The sequence below is a fragment of the Eupeodes corollae genome, chromosome 2, assembly GCF_945859685.1.
Source record: "Eupeodes corollae chromosome 2, idEupCoro1.1, whole genome shotgun sequence".
Classification (NCBI taxonomy): Eukaryota; Metazoa; Arthropoda; class Insecta; order Diptera; family Syrphidae; genus Eupeodes; species Eupeodes corollae.
This window is the reverse complement of record NC_079148.1, coordinates 75,185,721-75,205,768: the sequence shown is the minus strand read 5'-3', so window position 1 is coordinate 75,205,768 and position 20,048 is coordinate 75,185,721. Positions and strand designations below refer to the sequence as shown.

At 32.7% G+C, this 20,048-nt stretch overlaps 1 protein-coding gene across 12 annotated transcripts in view; it reads right to left on the bottom strand.

Moving 5' to 3' along the window:
* LOC129946479 (double-stranded RNA-specific editase Adar) overlaps window positions 1-20,048 on the bottom strand; it is a 242,494-nt gene that overhangs the window by 120,355 nt on the left and 102,091 nt on the right. For 2 of the 12 annotated variants that reach the window (XM_056056677.1, XM_056056684.1), the window contains exon 1: window positions 14,557-14,759. The exons of the other annotated variants lie outside the window; for them this stretch is intronic. In XM_056056677.1, coding sequence (XP_055912652.1) covers window positions 14,557-14,658 — 102 coding nt within the window. In that variant the 5' untranslated portion in view covers window positions 14,659-14,759. Of the gene's footprint in view, window positions 1-14,556; window positions 14,760-20,048 lie in introns of those variants that run through there. 12 annotated transcript variants of the gene reach the window in all.

The following is a 20,048-nucleotide window of genomic DNA, read 5'->3' as shown; positions in this document are numbered from 1 at the left end:
ATTAATGTGATTGATACTAGTTTTTGAATACCATACATTTTAGACAAGGATATACTTTTTGGCGTCACAGGACTAAATTTGAAAATCTTAACGCTTTTAAATGATATTTCGAAGAAAAATCTTTGATAGACTAATTTTCTGTAAGAAACTGGAGACTATAAATTACTCTGAAAAGATTTAATACTTTAGGTGGTTTTTTACATTGTCACTTAAAAGTTTGACATTTTTAAGATTAACTATTCTTAGCTTGTTTTGGTATCTGAGCTCGATTTATTTGACTATCAAAGATTTAAAAGTTTTGTCAGTAGAGGTAATTTTTGTGAAGCGATTTTTTCGACTTTCAACATGGATTATCACGGTAAGCATACTTTGGCCAACTTAAATATTCGTTTGGTTTTGAAGCCCTTTTCATACTGAAAAACTGATTCCATCATAGACGTAATTCTCTTAACGACTTAGACACTAAAGTTAATATATCTAGTAACAAAAAATTTTCATCTGACAACCGAAAGTTACCACTTATTTGAGAAAAAAGTTTCCACACATAAAACACTTTTTTTTAAAACGAAACTACTTTCGATTGGTGAAATTAAATGATCGGAAAATTCATCTTTGATGATGTTCAAATTTCAATTTTAATTTAACAATGGCGACCTTGAGAGGAAAACATTAAAAAAGAGTTTTTAGTGGCCTGTAGTGAAATTAAAAATTCTTTATCGAACTTATACTAAATATAACTATGGCAAGCAACGATAATACACTAACCGTTGAAGACATTGCAGCTCAACAGCAACAAATAGGTGAATCAATTTGTGTCATTGTCCGCAACTTTAATAAGGATAGTCCCACTAGGAAAACATTCGACTACCTAAACAAGAAAAAGCGTCAATTTGAAGATTTGTGGAAGGAATTTGACAAAAACGATTCCATTATCCGAGACAAATTTTCGAGGCACATTTATCACGAGTATTTTAAAAAGGAATATTTCGATCAGGTGCGTAAGGCAGCAGGGTTCACTATGAGTGATATAAGACGTCGACTTCTAATCACTGAAGAGATTGAAGATGGTTTAGGCAAGGTAACAAATAAAGAAAAAAATACAAAGGGCAAACCAAAAAAAAAGGTGCAATTTCAAAACCTTAAAATACAAGTACGGAATCCCAACATATATTTAATTTAGTACTCAGATGAACCACAAACACGGTTTCCTTTTTTACTAAATATATTGAAGAGATCGTTAGAAAAAAGTCGATGAGGAGTCATTATTGAATAAAACTCTACAATTCCGCCAAATAAAATAAAAAAGTTTGGAACAGAATTGGGATAAGATCAATTGGCTATATCGCAAGTTAGATCAGGAATTGGATACAGATGAAGTAGAAACTACTTCGAGATACAAGAGAGGCTAGAGGAGACGTTATTAATGTTAGCATCTAGCACCGTACCATTGCAAGAAACACCAAATGATCAAAAACCTCTAAATATAATGATGAAGCTGCCAAAAATTCAGCTCCCTAAATTTTATGGAGATTGCTTGAACTGGTTGCAATTTCATGACTTGTTCAAGCAAATGATTCATGATCAACCTATCCCAGCAGCACAAAAATTATATTTCCTGAGACCAAATGTAGGAAAGGCCCAGGAGGGTAGCTGCTACGAGTTAGCTTGGGGTGTCCTTGTTATTGTTGACTGCACAATTAAACAAATTATTGATGCAGTCAGTTATTATAGCGACAAGTTCCATCTTACGAAGACTACACTACAACACGAAGGAGTGTTTGAAAGTTATCACAAACCTTAATGTTAACATTGAAAGTTGGAATCCGATAGTTGTGCTTCTTCCATTACAAAAATTGGACAGACTGAGCAGGGAAAAATTGGAGTTCGCAATCAAGGATCCAAGAACCAATCCTACCATTGAAGAGTTCCCGAAGTTTATTGAGTCGAGATTCCAGACTCTAGAGGCTTTTAATCCCAAAGATGACAGGAGGAAGTATCAAAGTCTGGAAGCCACATACAATACTGGGAAAAAGTCAACCGTGGACATTGCGCCCAAGAGCGATCAGGAACTTACTTGGCAACAACAGTGGTCAATGTGATATCTTTGGTTTACGCGTCCCATGCAGAGCTCTTCTTGATTATGGATCCCAATTAATCTTTTTGACAACATCGTTCATTCAACAGTTGGGAATTAAGAAATATCGAAAGGATACTCTTATCAGCAGAATAGGTGCACAAGAATGCAAGTCGGAGTTTGTGGCATCAATTACATTTTAATCCAGAACCTCAGCGTATGAAGCAACCATTGAAACAAACCTCATGTCCCGCATTAGTGACTACCAGGCCAGCCAGGAAATTGACATTTCCGTGTGGAAAATTCCCAATGACATCGAGCTCGCAGATCCTTCATTCTGCAAAGCTAATCAAATTGACATGCTGTTGGGAGCTGAACTTTTCTTTGATTTGTTTATACCTGGAGAATACAGGATTTCAAGAGATCTACTAACTTTACGTAATACAAAGTTAGGTTGGGTTGTTGCGGGAATAGCTTCAGCTTCAAATTCAAATTCTCATTGCCATTGTAACAAAGCCATCGTTGGACAAACTTGTTCGCTCATTCTTTGAAACAGAGAGCCTTAATATTTCCATGTTAATATCTTCTGTTTTTGTTTGTAAATCTGTTTAATCAGATAAAAGCAAATATTGAATTTAATCAACCTCTTAAGCAAGCTGGCTCTCAACAATGAGCCAAATATTGATTTTTTTGATTTCACCAAAACATTCGATAAAGTTGAGCAATTATTTACCTGGAAAGCTTTTATTTGACAAGATGTGGAACCAAAAATTGTTCCTATCCTCAAAAATATGTACAATGATAAAATTGCATGCATTCGAACGAAAAGTATTGAGCTTATATTTCATACGTCACGTGGAGGAAGAAAGTGAACCACTGTCACGAGAGCTTTTTTTTGCGCAAACTCAGAAGACATTTTCCGTAAGTTAAAATGGAAAAATAATGGTCTACAAATAATCGCAAATTATTTATTAATTTATGTATCTAAGATTTGTAAACGATATTGTATTAAAATGTTAAAATAAAAAAACGCTTGGCGACAATTTTAAAATGTGAAGAATCTTTCATTCGAATATTTCGACTCAAACAAGGAAATGCGTTTTTGATTCGACGATTATTCCAGTCTTAACAAAGGCTGCTAAACATGGCAACCCACGCAAGCCCTCGAAAATCCACTGAAGAAACCAAATAAAGATCAGTTTTCAAGGTTTCGTAAACCACAAGTTTTATATAAAACCTCTCGAAAACTAGTAGCAATTCAAAGCTAAACTAAGTAAACAAACCTTTCGAAACAACAGCCATGTTCAAACTAAGGCTTAAAGAATACCTAGGGACACTTTATTAAGATGGATGTTATATATTTTAATTAGTACCTATTAGATTAAATTAAATGTTCTTTTGTTTATTTTTCAAATACTATTAATTTTAAATAACTGTTTTTTTAAATAACATTTTAGTTAATTTTGAGTACGGTTTTGAATTACATATGTATTTCATTAAATAATTAACATTTCTCAAATGTTGCTTTGTTAAATCACTCCTAAAGTAGCACACTAATTTGAATTTATATATAAAGCTTGCGCTATAAAGAAGATATTGTATCTTACTGTGTAATGCTATTCCTTTTTAATAAAGAACTAAAGAACATTCAGCGCTCAAATTAATGCAAACAAAACAGCTGATGGCTGCTGTCAAAACAAATATTTATTTTTAAAATAAATTTGGTCGTGGTAAGTAATATTATGTACCGGAATTCACTATGGCTACTGGCGTGACGACCCCAAGGACGATGAAGACTTGCTCATAGTTCGTATTAACGTTTCCAAGGGATGCGTCTTCGAACACGTCGCCACAAATATGTTCGACGCTTTTGCTTACTACCTGACTTTCCAGTAACTCCGTTCAATCACAAGGTTTTGGGAAAATTGAGAAAGGCGATAAGTTCATTTGTAGAGGAGAATAAGTATGAAAGAAAATCTCTGGTGAAGGCTAAGTCGCAGCGGGCTAGGAAAATTTGCGCCAAAAATTCCACAATGTGGGAATTGTTGTTCACAACAGTGGGCTATCGGCCCTTGACGGACAGCGATGCTAACATCAAGAAGATCCTCAGGGCTTTGGACAAGCCAGGCGAGTTCTGAAAGGAAGCAGCCAAAGAGATAGTCATGGAGAAATTGCAGCCCATCATAACAGCTTCAGTGATCGCTCTGGATGAGTGTGATTCTGGAACTGGGAATTGACATTTGCTGCTCCGGCCATAAGAACCTACATGAAATCTTTCAGAATCTTCTAAGTTAAGTTGCTCGGACGGCCACAGTATATGGCGATTCTGAGGGCACATTCGGGCAGCAGAGGCAATAGTCATAAGCTCAGTATTTTAAATTGAATTTGTTGTGAAAGAAGAAGAAAATGTTTAAAAAAAATGAATTTTTATTGTAACAGTTTTGTTTGTTGTTGATTCTATGATATATTTTCTAGGCAATTAGCTTCTCCTTAGTGAATTGTTCGGACCGGTTGAAGTGAACAAAGAGGATAGCTGCAGCCAAGCGAGCTTGTAGTTCTTCTTGGTTCATGTCGTGAGCCCATTCCACAAGTCCCCAGAACTTCAGTTGAAACTCGGGTCGTCAGATGATCGATAGACTAAAATAACAACAGACTGGTCTTCATTACACAAAAGCAAAAAAAAAAGGAGGAAGATCAGAGGTGAAGAGAAGAAATGCAAGTTTTTGTCCAAATTACTGAAGAGAAGACTTAAATTCAAGAAGGTAAAAGATGAAGGCGGGAAAACAAAAAATATTATAAACTTTTAAGAGTGAATAGAACTTGAATTATAATAAAATAGAACCTAATATAGCTTTAGTCTTTTTCCAAACATGATTTTATATTTAAACTCTTTTCTTTGGGTAAACGTTGTGAAAAAATAAATAAGTTTATAAAAAATTGTTTATGTACCATAGATCATAGGAATGTGTGTTTATGTTTTACTAATAAACCTAATTTCTTATTGTTAGACATACGATGATACTCATAAAATTTATAAATATCAAAACTAGCAAGTAACAAAACAAGACTCAATTTTTTTTAACTTAAAACATATTTCATCTAATACATACATAACATACAATACCATATCATTCTAAAACCGCATTCCATCACATACACAAACATACAAAATAGTCAACATAATTTATATTTTTAAATAATGAAAAGGAACATTTATTGTTACACAGATGAAAATTGCCTACTCGAAAAAAAACACTCAATGTCACTGGATTATTATAATAACATTTCTTTTAAGATTTTTGTTTTTAAAAACATTAAATGGACTTATTTCCTTACACACTTATCATAAGGTAATGATTGAATATAATTAATTTAAAAATAAAAACAACCAATTTATTAAAATAATTCTACTTTTAAGGATGTGCGAAAAGATGAATTCCAAGATCCTTCATTATAATTTATAAAATAAAACATTTATTAAAATTAATTTATATCAAAATTTATAATCAACTCAAAAATAGAGTACTATTATAATTTCATCCCAATCTGATAACTTCCCATCCGGTCCCGTCTATCGATTTGTTCAAAAGCTCAACAAAATTTATAGGCAACATCTTTCTTGGTTCTAATAACACTTGAATCGAAAAATATTTCGTATCAGTTTGTTGTTTTTGTAGGTTTTTGTCTTTATTTAAGAAAAATTGTTAATTGTATTTTTTAAACTAACTAAAACTTAGGAACAATATTTTGCATGATAAATTAAGTTTGGTTCAATGTCTAATTTTAGTAACGATATTTTTTGTTGAAATCCAATTTTTACTTTTTTTTACTCATAATTTCACCAGATGTGTAAAAACGTTTTTCTTCGTTGCATACAATTACTTTGGAGGTCAAATATTTTTGTTTGTAAGATATTCGAGTTTTGTAAGATATTCGAGTTGACAAATATTTTTTTATTTTTTTTTTTAATTTAAAAAGAAGTTAACAGATTGTTTCTTCAAAATTATCCTTATTTGGTGTCAAATCACTATACGTATATTATACAAAATTTAAATTGCTGTTGTATAAAAACTAAAAACTTAATTAATCTAAAAGCCATTTTTGCACTTTTCGATATTTTTGTCTGTAAAACAAAATTTATTTGACGTCGAGATATGGGCGACGAATAAAAATAGTATCCTGAACCACACACTGACAACTCTCTTAAAACGTTTGATTTAAATTCTAGGAATCTTGAATTTTCAAAATTTTGAATTCGACAATCGGACCCTTTATAGTAATTTTCTAAAAGCACGAATGAGAACAGAGAATATAGGTAAAATTTAATATAACGAGAGAAGTTAGATAAGGAGATCTGCTTTCACCACCTGATTTAGTTGAGCCCTGGAAGACATTTTCCAAAAAACTAACTGGAAGACATAATATGGAATAAGAATATGTGGACAAGTTCCTAACAATTTAGGATTTGAAGACGATATAGTTCTTGTTTCTACAAAAGCTACACACATTCAAGACATGTTGAAGAAACTAACAACCTTGTGTAAAAATTACGGACTTCAAATAAACAAATCAAAAACTTAAGTCATGACAGATTATACAAAATCCGATTTAATATTGGACGAGGAAAAAATTGAGCAGATACAAGATTACATATATTTGGGACAGCTACAATAATTTAAGGACCAAGAAAATAAAGAAATTGACAGACGCATCACAAATAGCTGGAAACAATTCTGGAGCCTTAAAAATGTTTTACAATTGGACAAAAGTGAAGACACAATGAAACATATCTTCGACTCCTCTTTTTTACCGATCCTTGCTTACAAACAATGAGCTTGAATTCAAAAACACTTGGCCAGCTAGGGATATGTCAGTTCAAAATGGAGAGGAAAATTCTGAACAGAAGGTACGAAATGAAGATATTCAAAATAGAATCAGAATTATTAACGTCATAAATAGAATAAGAAGACTGATATGGAGCTGAGCAGGACATGTGTCTAGGCTTTAGGATCAAAGTCGGGAAAAATGTCAACGATATGGAGACCAGATAACAAAAGACTAGGAGAGCGGCCCAATAAAAGATGGAGACGGTACAACAAAAATAGAGACACATGGAAACGGAAAGCCTTATTGGAGGCTTACCTATGCCAATAACCAACATTGTTAACTTTTAAAAATTGTACCTTAACTTCAAAGTTTTTCTCATTTTTCTTTAGTGTTTCTTAAGTTAATTTTTGAATGTAGGAATGCAAATGTATAACAAATTTAACTCACTCTATGTGATTCTACAAACTTTTAAGTATAAAAGTATACGCTTAAGTCAAAACCTATGTTTTGACACAATAGGTCAATTTTTTTTCGAACATTCCCAAATTGGATGCTGTTTAAAGTTTTCAGGCACTGTTGGATGCGGCGAGAAATTACAATAAAGCCATATTCGCTGGAGTTGTGTGGCATGTGGCATCGTCTTGTTGAAACCACATATTCTCCAAGTCGGCAAAAAAGTCGTTTAACATATGACCTTAACGCTCCGAATCACAATACGGTGCCAGTTGTTCCATCATAGTTTTTAAAGAAGTAAGGTCTTATCACACCTCAGGACCAAAAAAAGCCAAACAGTGACTTTTTGAGAATGTAATGTCATCTTTTCAATCACTTGAGGATTCTCAAAACCCCAAATACGACAATCTTGTTTGTTACCATATCCACCGAGTGAGAACTGTACTTCGTTGCTAAAGAAATTTTTTTTCGTATGTAAAATAGCCGTTCATAGCTTGTTGTTCAAGCAGCCATTCGATGCCTCTACGACGTTGTGAGTGGTGAGCTGGACTATATTTCGATGTAGGTATAGATCCAATTCGAAAATACGTCATAATGTGCCGTAAGAAAGTCCTAATGCGACAAGAACGACAAGGAATCGATACATTCAGGATTTCGGATACACTTTCACTTACAGAAGAGTTATTTTCAGTGGAACGTGTTAAACGAAAATACGCAGGCCTTAGAATATCTGTAACCAATCCAGTCAAGCACGATATATGGCTGTGGCAGAATCACCATTTTTGTAGTAGGTTTTAACAATTTGTATTCGTTGTGCGATAGTTAAGCGATCCATTTTCGTGTCAGACTTTCAACTGAATTTAGTTCTACAAATGTCGAATTTCAGCTCTATACTTTTAAACCCGCAAAATGGACAACCTGTTAAAAAGATTGTTTTCCGAACACAAACAATGCCAGCAATTCAATTTTTGACTTTTTTCCCAGCTAGAAAATTCAGAAAATAAGTAATTTTTAACAAAACAGTTTTCTCGTTTTTCTTAGAAAAACATTCAGAGTTGTATGTTAAGAACTTTTAGGCATTTCCGGTAGTCGTTAAAAACAGATATTTTAAAATGCAGACGAGTACTTGTCACAGCCTAACAAACGAAAGACACATTAAAAATAATTTGTAAAAGAAAAAATGACTTAGATCAAATCACACGGAGTGTATTGCTTTCAGACTTTATTTTCTTCTTTTGATTACAAAACAAAATAATAAAAGAAATATAAAGAAATATCTACTTGTATAAAGGACTATAGGACATACTAACGGAAGAGTGTCGGTTTTTTATGGACATAAAAAAAGAGTTAAAATGAAAATGTTTACTTGAGTTGTCATTTAGAATCCCTTTTTTATGTCTATCCATTCTATGCAGTATGGAATTTTTTGAACGTTTGCCAATGTCCTTTTTCACTCCTTTTATGTATATGTACATTTAGGCCGTTATTTTTTCTTTATATTTTCTAGTTTTTGTATTAATGCAACCACTGCAGAAAACAGCACAAGGTAGGAAATTGGCAGGACATATGCTTTAAAATGAGCAAAAAAATTTAGCCGCATTTGACAAGGATGAATGAGGCTGAACTAAGCCTTTTATAAGTATATCAGAGGAGGGGTACGAAATTAATGTAAGGTGCCGATAAACTTTTTCTTCTTCGTTTCGTCTTCTATGTATACATTTGTGTATATATTTGTATGATAGTGACTTGTTTGTATTTGTATCACTCCCACCCTTTTATTCTTGACATAATCATGAGTAGGAATCTTTAACGAAGAAATTCAGCAGAAGTGTTTTATATGTAAGTCCAAAAAAATTAAAAAGAATATTCCATGCAGAAATCCTCAGATGTTCTGGAAATTGAAACAAAAAAAATCACTTCAAGGGTGATAGTGAAATGATTTATGGTACTGGAGTATGACATGTATATGTAGATACTTTATGGCCAACAACAACAACCCTTCGACGACAAGCAAACTAACAAGAAGCCATCAAGTAAGTAGGGATGTATGTAAAATATATAAAAGAAATGGGTACAAAAATGAAACTATAATCTAGGATGAAGCTGCTATAAGACGGGTAAAAGGCTATAGACCTTTGCATCAGGTTTTCTTCTTGGTCGGTTTGTGAAAAATATTAACACAACGACGAAAGATAGATAGATACATATGATTTAACCGGTAAGATGGAGATGTTCGAGCTTCAGCACAAATACTCATCCATACGTCATAATAATCGATATTACAGAAAGGATGTGTGATGTTCAGTTTTTTTTAAATTAAAGTGAAATGCAATATTGAAATAAGGAATGAGTAGGTACTTGCAATGTGGATTAAGGGATGTAAAATGTTAAAAAGTAAGCCAGAAGGCTGAAAAGTAAATTAAATTGCAGTCGAATTTTCATCCTTTATTTTTTTTTTTTGTTGCCGATATCTTATTTTGAAATAAAAACAAAACTTATCAGAAATTCAAGCTTAAAATCACAAATTTTAAAAGTGCAGTCAACAAATTAGCATATTTCAGGTCAGATTCAATTGTTTTGCATGGAAAACGGTTTTTCTTTTTAGATCTTTCAATCGAATAGCACGAAACTTTCCACTTGCTAAATGCAAAACTTTGTTCTAAATTTATTGAGACATTTTGGCTTTCCGAGATAACCTAGCTATAAGGTATTTTTTAAGTCCATTTAGCTATTTTTAAGCTTCTAAATGGCTCAAAAATATTAATTTTTTTCATTATGTAACAACACTACATCACTTGTCCTATTTGATGTTCCTATTAAAGATCCTAGCAGAAAACAATAACCATACCTTAACACAAGATTTTAATTACGTCTTCAATTTAGCAGTTCGCTTAAGTGTTATGGATTTATGCTACATACATTTTTCAGAGACTCTCATCTCGTTAAATGCATAATCAACAATGAGCAGAAAAAAAAAAGAAAATTTTAGAAAATAAGAAGAAATGTTCATGTTATAAAATTGCAACTGACACATTTGGCAATTTAAGCAAGCAAAACTTCAACAATCACTTTTTATTTCAAGAGAATACACACTTCAATCTTCAATTTTACCGCTTAACCATACAGGCTACTTGTAAAGTTAAGGGCTCATTGGTTAAAGAGACATTAAGCAATGATTTTGATGATTATTACAGAACACATGTTGTATTATAAGAACATCAAGATGGTTTTAGTATCAAGGACTTTATTGTTTGTATTTTAACAGGGTATAAATGAGTGAATAAAGTAAATAAATACGAATATTAAGTAAAGATTCAAATCCGTATTGTCATTTCCAATATACGTTTCATACCTAAGGATTTATGATATTAAATATTCAAATCGTTAAAAATGTCTTAGATAGCTAAGAGTGATGAGACGCTTAGAGTTCTGAGGGGATTAGAGTTTACCAAGAACTGTAATACAACTTTATGAAATATTTAAATTTTTGGACTCTTAATTTATTTGTAATACTGAGCGCTGTCCAAAATCGAAGGTCCATATGTTTTGGACAAGCATGACTTTTTATAAACATTTTTCAAGCCAATTTCGTCAATTTCGAACATTTTCGAAGATTGTTTTAAGATTGGCCTTGAGGATTTTCGCTTCTAAAAGCAACTTATTTAATATTTCTAACATACAAGAACACAGTCACCTTGCATCAAAGAATACGTGACAATTTTTTGAATAAATATTAAATTAGTGTTTCAGTCCTGGTCCTGATGGAATACCATCATTTATGTAAAAAAATGTCTTATGTTCCTTCTTTTCAGCGAGTCTCCGAAATGTTCTTACCCGACCTTTGGAAATATTCATACCTAACCCCAGTTAATAAAAAAGATTCTTCTTGTCTGTTATCTTTAAATTGTTTGCATTAAATGGCTGTGACACGATTTTATTTTATTGTTCTTCTGTTTGTGAAAATCATCTACAATTACTAATTTATTACAATTCTCTACTTTTTTTATGCATTCGAAAAACACTCTCAAGTCGTTTGAATCTTTACAGATATTCTTAATGAAGAATCTCTGGATCTTTGTCATATTTTAAGATAGATATTATAGTTTTATGTTTCGAGTAACCCTTCATTTAAATTTAAATCCAAGTCTGGTGTACCTCAAGGGAGTCACTTGGGTCCATTGTTTTTTTTTTTTTTTGTATGTATGATTTGCCTCCTGTTTTAAAAAAAATCTTTATCGCTAATCTATACAGATGATGTAAAATTTTAAATTTTCAATTACCTCATTATTTAGATCGAATAGCTTGTTAAATCTGCTTAAATAAACTTTTTAAATCCTGTATTCTTTTTTTTTGCTGAGTTTTGAAACTTTAAAAAAAAGAATCTTTTTCTTATGCCATTAATCGACGATATCCAAGCAACATAATACGAGTATCGTTGTCCCACAAAAAATCCAAGAGCAGTTTCAAAAAGCGCTTTATGAGATTATATTGGGAATTCAACACTTCATGTAGCCACAACGACCTGCTGTGGTTTCAATTCGATCGTGAAAACCTTTTCAATTATCCCAAACAATCACAGTTTTGAAAAAACATGATGCAAAACCAGGATGGGATGCTACTAGGCTGACCAGGCGTCCTCTTTATGGTACATGTTCTCTTTTTGACCTAAGAAACTTTTGCCCTTTTTTCTCTCTCTCGGTTTTTCTCATTTTTTCGATTTTTATTAAAAAATAATTTAGGTGTGAAGACAGCCTTAAAAGAGTTTTCATCACAAAAAGTTGACTTGAACTCACTCATTCCAGAACCCAGTTAGAGCGCCATCTGTTCTTTTCTACTAATCGAACGTACTCCGTCATTTGACAGCTCAGCAAGAAACATAACTTTTAAATCGTATAAATTGTGTTAGTACAAATCTCTTCGTGTTTTGAAAGGTGAAAGTTCTTGTGATAATTAAAACAAAAAGCGAAAGCCCAAATGCACAATGACCTCCAAAAGAAATATCCGATGTTTGAACAGTACGATACAAACTCCATATTATTGTCTTTTGTGCTACTTCTAATTCGTCGTTTCCGGTAGCAAACAAGGGAAAAAGAGATCTTGATCAACATTTTCTTACCGAAAAACATACACACAACATTAAATCTGCGAGTTTTTGCAAAGAAGTTACGGAATCTCTTATTTCAAGAAATTCCAAATTTGATGACCAAGTATCTGCAGCTGAGGGTGCCTCAGCTTATCATACTGTAGTTCACCACTTTGGATTCCGATCTGTTGACTGCAGCCACAAATTCTTATAGTGTATTTTGCCGGATTCAAAAATCGCTAAAGATATTTCCAGCGCACACGCAAAGACAAAAGCAATTTTCATCAATGTCTTAGCACCCTTATCACTGAATTGTGATTTTTACCGATGCTAATGAAGACAAATATTTCCTATATTATTGCAATATTTTAAGATTGATTTAGGTAATATTTTAGATAAATATTAGTATAAGTTGAAATTAATCAAACCTACTTAATAATTGCGTTAATATAAACGTTGTTCACATCCAAGCAATAAAGGATTAAACATCAGATACCATATCCAACTACTTGTTATCAAATTTAAAGAAATTACATTTATCATCAAAGTGCATTGCAATGTCTTGAGATTATTGTAACACAAATTTTGGTGGCTTCGAACGCGCTAGCAAGAATATTGTGTTTTATAAGCTAAAAATTAATGGTTTATCGAATTTGATTGGAATCAATTGTCCTGCTCATATTTCGCATAACAACATTTAATTCGGATTTGATGGGTATCTTAAGATGTAGATAGCGTAGTCATGAAAATATAAAATCATTTTTTCCCTTTATACAGTTCGATCGGAAAAACTTAAAAGCTTTGCCGAGCCTGTGCAACTTGAACATAAAAAGCTTCTTAGCCATTCTAAAACACGTTGGTTATCGCTTTTCCCTGACGTTGAAAGAATTATGCAAATGTTCGAGGGATCGAAAATTTATTTTCTTTCTATGGATAATCCACCATTACTTCTTAAAAAAAAATTGAAAACGATATCAGTGAAGCATATCCGTGGTTTTTTCACTCGCTTATGTATTTTTATAACGAACTACTGAAAACATTAGAGAAAATAACATTGTCCAGTAAAGTATTTAAGGAAAGAATATCTGAGAAATGTATGCCATTCAAAGTTAAAGAAATAAAAAAAAATTGTCGCTGATGGTGGAAATAGAAATGAAGTTTTAATCATTGAACACAATTTAAATGAGGTTTATGCTAGGTGCTTAAAATATCTTCAGAGCTGGTGTGATTCTCTGGATGAATTTAATTGCTTTTTTGGATGAATTTTAACAAAGTTCTGGAATGGGACGATATCCAAAATCGTTTTTGGAAGAAGAAATACCTCTATATCTGATCACCCTAGATGCGACCTACACTGCTAACTCCCTTTTCTTCTGTCGATTTGTGTAAACTTAAACAAAATGTTGAAAACAATATGTGTGAGGTACAAAATTTTAAGTCAATATCTTTCTTTGCTCTCTTAGTCGAAACCATTGCTTTCCTAACAGTTTTTTCTCTTTTGTAAAAAAAAGTTGTCAATTGAATAGACTAAAAAAGTTACTAAAGTTAGCAATAATATTTTGCAAATGATATAATAACTTTTATTGCAAAGTCCGGTTTTTGTTCCTGAGATTTTTTATCGAATATAATTTTTTGTAGAATTTTTTGAAAGTTTTTATTTCTTATATAAAAAAGATACAGATTGGATTTTTTAAGCCCACTATCTTAAGTTAACAACAAAATTTAAAATAGAATGAAATCATATTGAAGTCAAACTTTAATTTGTTCATGAGATTAAGATATGGACGATGAAAAAGGATATCCCGAACGTACCTACACACCCACAGAAATACATGGTTAATAACATAATTTTTGTACCTATTACCTCACAAATTAGTGATAGCAAGTAGTTGAGTATAAAAGAAAAGCAATTCAATTCAGTCACGCAAAAACATTACCGCAATTATTTTCGCTGGCACTTCATTTTAAAACCATAAATAACATACAACACACATAACATAACATGCAACCGAATTGAAACACTCTGTGTTTTAAAAACACTAAAATCTTCCATATATTCAATGAGAGAAGAAATTTTGTGTTCATGCCCCCCTTCCTCGCTTCCTATTTGAAAACTTACTCCAAGAGCACGAATCAAAAAGTGTCGGCTTTTGGCGAATAATTGACATTTATTCGACTCATTACTCATGTAATAGCCGTTGAACATTGTGCTGCACGGCATTAAAATACGAAAAACACACGCGCGCGTAAATTTTTATAGCCACAACAGCTGCGGTTGCGTTCGTAGTTGCTTTTTTTTGTTGGTGTAATCTTTGTAATTTTATTTTTCGACACGCCCCGTTGGTATTGTTGTAGTAAAACTAATTGCACAACGATCAGATAATTTATTAAATAGCACTTTAGCACACTTCCTCTTCTTTACTCTTGATGATAGTTTGCACCAAGACTACCAATATCAGCCAACTCTTGAGAAAAACAAAAACCTCTACCGAAAATATTCAATAATCGGACCACATTTTCACGGGAGCTAAAATTATAATATCGACTTGCAAATTTTAGCTGTTTTTAAGGAGATTCAATCAAATGGCCAAACAGATATCTAAGCACAAGATTCCAAGATACAAGGACGCGAGCGAGGCACGGCGGAGAAGCACAATATTTAAGTAGAAAATTGGCGGTCGATATTGTAAGGGGTGAATTTTAACCCGAAGTGACACTACGCGTAGTATACCACAGCACCGACAACAAGACCAAAGTCGATGAGGAAGGGCCCAGTAGCAGAAGCACCCAGCACAAGCATCCGTTCAACTCTGATGCAAATTTTATACAAAATGATGCAGCAGCAGAACGATGATGATGAACACGGTAGCAATTGATTCCAATCTACAACTGGATGGATGTTTCTTGCTTTGCTCCTCGATGGCGGCAGCCGGTGCAGCTTGCCGGTGCATCCATGGTCGCTTCAGTGCACGGGGTAAGATACTAATTTTCAATTAAATTTGTATTTTCATTCGATTTTTTTTAATGTTTTTATTTATTTCTTTTAGATACCTAGATATAGAAAATTTATTTTTGGTAACTATTTGTGCACAAGCAATTTAAGAATTAACATTTAGTTTTTTTTTGTACAGTAGTTTTGGGAAGAAGGGGTTTATGATAAACTCAAATTTTTGTTTTAAACGATGTGAGTAGTGCAGTATACTTAGAGATCACTTCAAAGGATAATGTTAAAAAATTGACTTTTCCATAAAAAAAAAAGAGTATAAAACTTTGAAGAATCATGTTTTTCAATGTTGACTCGTTTGTTTTGTATCGGGTTTTCCAATAGGGACTTTATGAATTTGAATTTAGTTTGTGAACGAACCCTTTCAATAATAATTGAACTTTCATTGTCAATTTATTCAGTAAACTCCATATATTCATTATCGTAAGGGCTGCGAATGAGCAACACCCGCAAGTTATAAAAACAATTCTACCTAAATTCGGAGTAGGCTACCGCAATTTTAAGAGAATATTTTTGTTAGCTACGAAGCTTATTTTCGGCTCAATGGATTCGTCAATATGCGTGCGTTACTGTAAGGATGAAAATCACATTTGATTCATGAATCATCACCTATTTTTCAAAAAATAATTGTTTGGTGGTCATTGGGCCATATTTTTTCTTCGAAAATAACAATCTTCACTTTTCATGTGGATAACCAGCTTTGTTGCGCCATGATAAGAGATTATTTTTATCCCGAATAGTATGATATGGACTTGCAACAAATGTGGTTTCAAATAGATGGTGCCACAACACACGTTACAATCAATAAATTAAGTTTGATGCGTGTGTTATCTCAAGAAATAGAACAGTCGATTGGCCACCGTATCGTGGAGATACTTTAATAGTAAACGTAAATTTGACGAATATCCAGCTAGTATGACCTCTCAAAATTCTTCATGCCATCTTCCAGAGTCAATTACGAACATTTTCGCATATTATTATTATAAAACTTCCTTGAAGAATTTTCTTCTGCAAGCTCGTCTGTTCTTATTTCTTCTAACACACAAGAATACGGTCTCTTACATCAATCAATTTTTCGTGACGTATTTTCAATACATTTTTTAAAGCTGAATAAATGTTTTAGTCTTGGTCCCGATGCAATACCATTATCTATGTTGAAAAAATACGTGTCTTATGTCTTCTTTAAAGACATTCAACGACAGTCCATAAAGAAGGTTCTAAAAATAATCATAGCGACTTTTTAAATCCCTTGTATGTGACATGAATTTTTTAAATTAAATTGTTCTTCAGTTATACGTGAAACAAAAATCTACAATTACTAATTTATTACAATTATCTTTTTCATTTTAATGCATTCGAAAAACTCCCAAGTCTATTATATCTTTTCAGACTTTAGCAAAGCGTTCGACAAATTAAGTCATGCAATTCTTTTTGATAAACTAAATAAAACTGGACTTAACGACCGTTTCGTTTTGTGGATTTCATCATATATTAAAGATATTGTTCTGGAGTAACACTTCATGTCAATTTAAAGTCAATTCTGGTGTACCTCATGGGAGTCACTTTGATCCATTGCTGTTTTTTTTTGTATGTATGATTTGCCTTATCTTTTAGATAATATTATATTGCTAAAATCCATGAAGATGATTCAAAAATTGGGTACAACGAATCGACCGCTGCTAACGTGATCGCATTGCCCCAACGAACCAAGTTTCGTTTCATTCATGTTTTCATTGTACTTCAAACCGATGATACATTTTTTGAGATATCTCAAATGGTTTGAGTTTTATTTAAAAGAAAAAACACTTGGATGTGTTTTGGTTTTCAAACATTTTTTTTTCGATGTTGTGGATTAAGAGATTGTTTAAGCTCGAAGTGTGCACTTAAAGCAATGCATAAGGCCTTCGACTCTATGAAAAATATGAATTTATTAGATGTAAATTAGTCAAAGAAGTTCGAAAAACAAAACAATACCTCAAAAATCAACTGACCTTGTTGAAATATCAGAAGAATCACTGAAAACCAGTTGGAGTTACATTTTGGGTCTCATACAATTTTAATCTCTACTGCGGCCAAAACCTAACGAATATCGTTCCGCAACCACTAGTTTTTGTCCAACTAAGCACTATCTGACTTAAAGAGATGAAAGCAAAGATTAACGGCTAAAGTGGACAATATTTGAATATACATTGTTGGTAATAAAACTTATTTATAAATGCGCAAAAGTTATGGCTTTGAAATAAAATTGTCTTGTTTTTCTTTTTCCTTTTTCCAGATTAAATGAAATAATTTAATTCGAAAGTAAACTTTTCAAACTTGCTCTTCCCAACACACTGTAAGTTAACGCTGCAGCTTATATTTGTCCCAATATAGGAGGACACGAATGACAGAGAAACCAAATAATTCAAATAAACTCTCTCGAACTACCTTTTGATGATATAGTCTTGGGTTGGGCATGGGCATGGGCATAGGCATGGGCATGGTTGTCCTCCATGTCCCTGTGCTCGTGCCGACTTGTCTTTTCTTATTATATTTATTTATTTTCTCATTTTTCAATAATAATTCAAGATTTCTGTGCGCTAAAGCACATTTATTTGTCTAAGTATTTTTTAAATCTTTCAGAACGCGCATTTTCGCAGTTGTTCTTGTTGGTCACATTCAGCTAGACAAACATCAAGAAACATGCTAGCGCAACTAGCGCTTGTACATCGCAATGAGTATCTCGCTATGTAGTCCTTCATTTTGGTAGATTTTCACGGCACGGCTGACAGAACAAAATGCCAGCTCATGTTCTTTAGTGGCTTTGATTTGAAATTAATTAATAGCCGCATGAGTGAGAATCATCATCATCATCATTGTGGATTGCAAAATGAATCTTAAGATGTTGTCAGCAATGCCTGAAGAAGGTATATAAAATCAAAGGTCTTGTGGTTTGTGAGTTCGTGCATCGAATCGGTCTTTCGTCGATCGCTCGACAAGACAGGACGACTTTGCTTCGAAGTTAATTCGATTTTTGGTATTGTAGATTAGTAGCTTCATCACAAAAAAGTGAAAAAATGAATGGTGCGTCCGGAAAGCAATGGCATTTCCCGACTACAATCTTGTTCAAAAGGGAACGACACTAACCAACGGCAGCGCAGGGCGGAAAAAAAGAACGACAGACGAAGACGACGACGCTGACGATGAATCGAATGATGGACACGCACAAATGCTATACTTCCAAGCTTATCATTTTTATTGCGTGATGTTTTAAAATGTCCGACACAAGACTGCAAATTAGTGTGAAAAGTGTGAAAAACTGCTCTCACACAATAGATGTGTATTTTCGCTTTTAATTGAGCGCCAAGGGGATGATATGGTCAGCTCAGCTGTTGCTGTTTCTGTTTTTCAATTGGTTTGTATTTGTTTAAACACAAACGACACGACACAAAGGGTGGATTTTGATAGACGTGCTTATGGCCATAATGAAATAATAATTGTCGGATTGTTGATGTTTTATAATATATGTACTTTTGCAAGTGCGATGAATGAAACATGAATGATATATGCGCTATTTGTGGAGCTCATACTTCAGCTATAATGGCAGCAGCAACAGTACGTCTGATTTTTTTATTTAATTATATCGCATCAAAGATAATTTGCTTAAAAGCCTCATATACAAAAACTATAATTAAGGTATGTTAAAGTTACGTAATGTTTAAGATGACGGTTCAACATAAAGTATTATTAGGTATTCAGTGATTACATATTCGGTCAATGAACTTGATTTCTTTTTTGAAGTACTTAGACCATAATTTTAAAAGGGAAGTATTAATCATTTATCTATTTACAACTTGTTATAAATGGAAGTTTTTATTTTCCTAGCAATGTGTCAATATTTCTTACAATAATTAATTAAGATGTCAGTGAACTGGAGTTTTCAGTTAAATTGATCAAAAAACTTTTTGCGGAAATTTATGGGAATTGACAAATCCTCCAATAGTAATTCTTGTCATAAAAAGTGCTTTCTCAAATTAGCCGTTCGAGTATCTGTTCTTATTGACCTGGATTTAGTTTAAGACTCGAAACTCACATTTACAAAACATTCGTTGTTAAAAATAAAATACAGTCCTTGGTTTCATTATGAGATTTGGTGGCAATTTCCGTCATTTTTCAAGCTCCTTTTTGTTTCATTTGTGAGGCCAATTCTGGAATATGCCCATACATGAAATGACAATTTAGCGATACAGAAAAGTTTTTCCGTTTTTGTCTTCCTTTTTTTCTTGAATTAAGTGGAAATATTCTGCCCCCTTATTATCAAAAGCTTTCTTTTATTAAGCTTCCTTCGTTGAAAAACTATAACAAATATTTACAATTTTATTTTGCTGCAACAGTAATAATTAGAGCAATTTCATCACCATCGGCTCTTATTAGTTTCAAGACCAAAGACATTTTTAATCTTCAAATAGTGTTAGGATGCAGAAAAATTAAAATTAAATTATTGAAATCGGTTCATTAGTTCTTGAGAGAACTTCAAAAACAAAAGAAACGGTTTTTTTTTTGGAGTAATAGAAAAATAATTGTTTTTATATCGAAAAAAGCCAAGTTAGAAAAAAAAAAGTTATAAA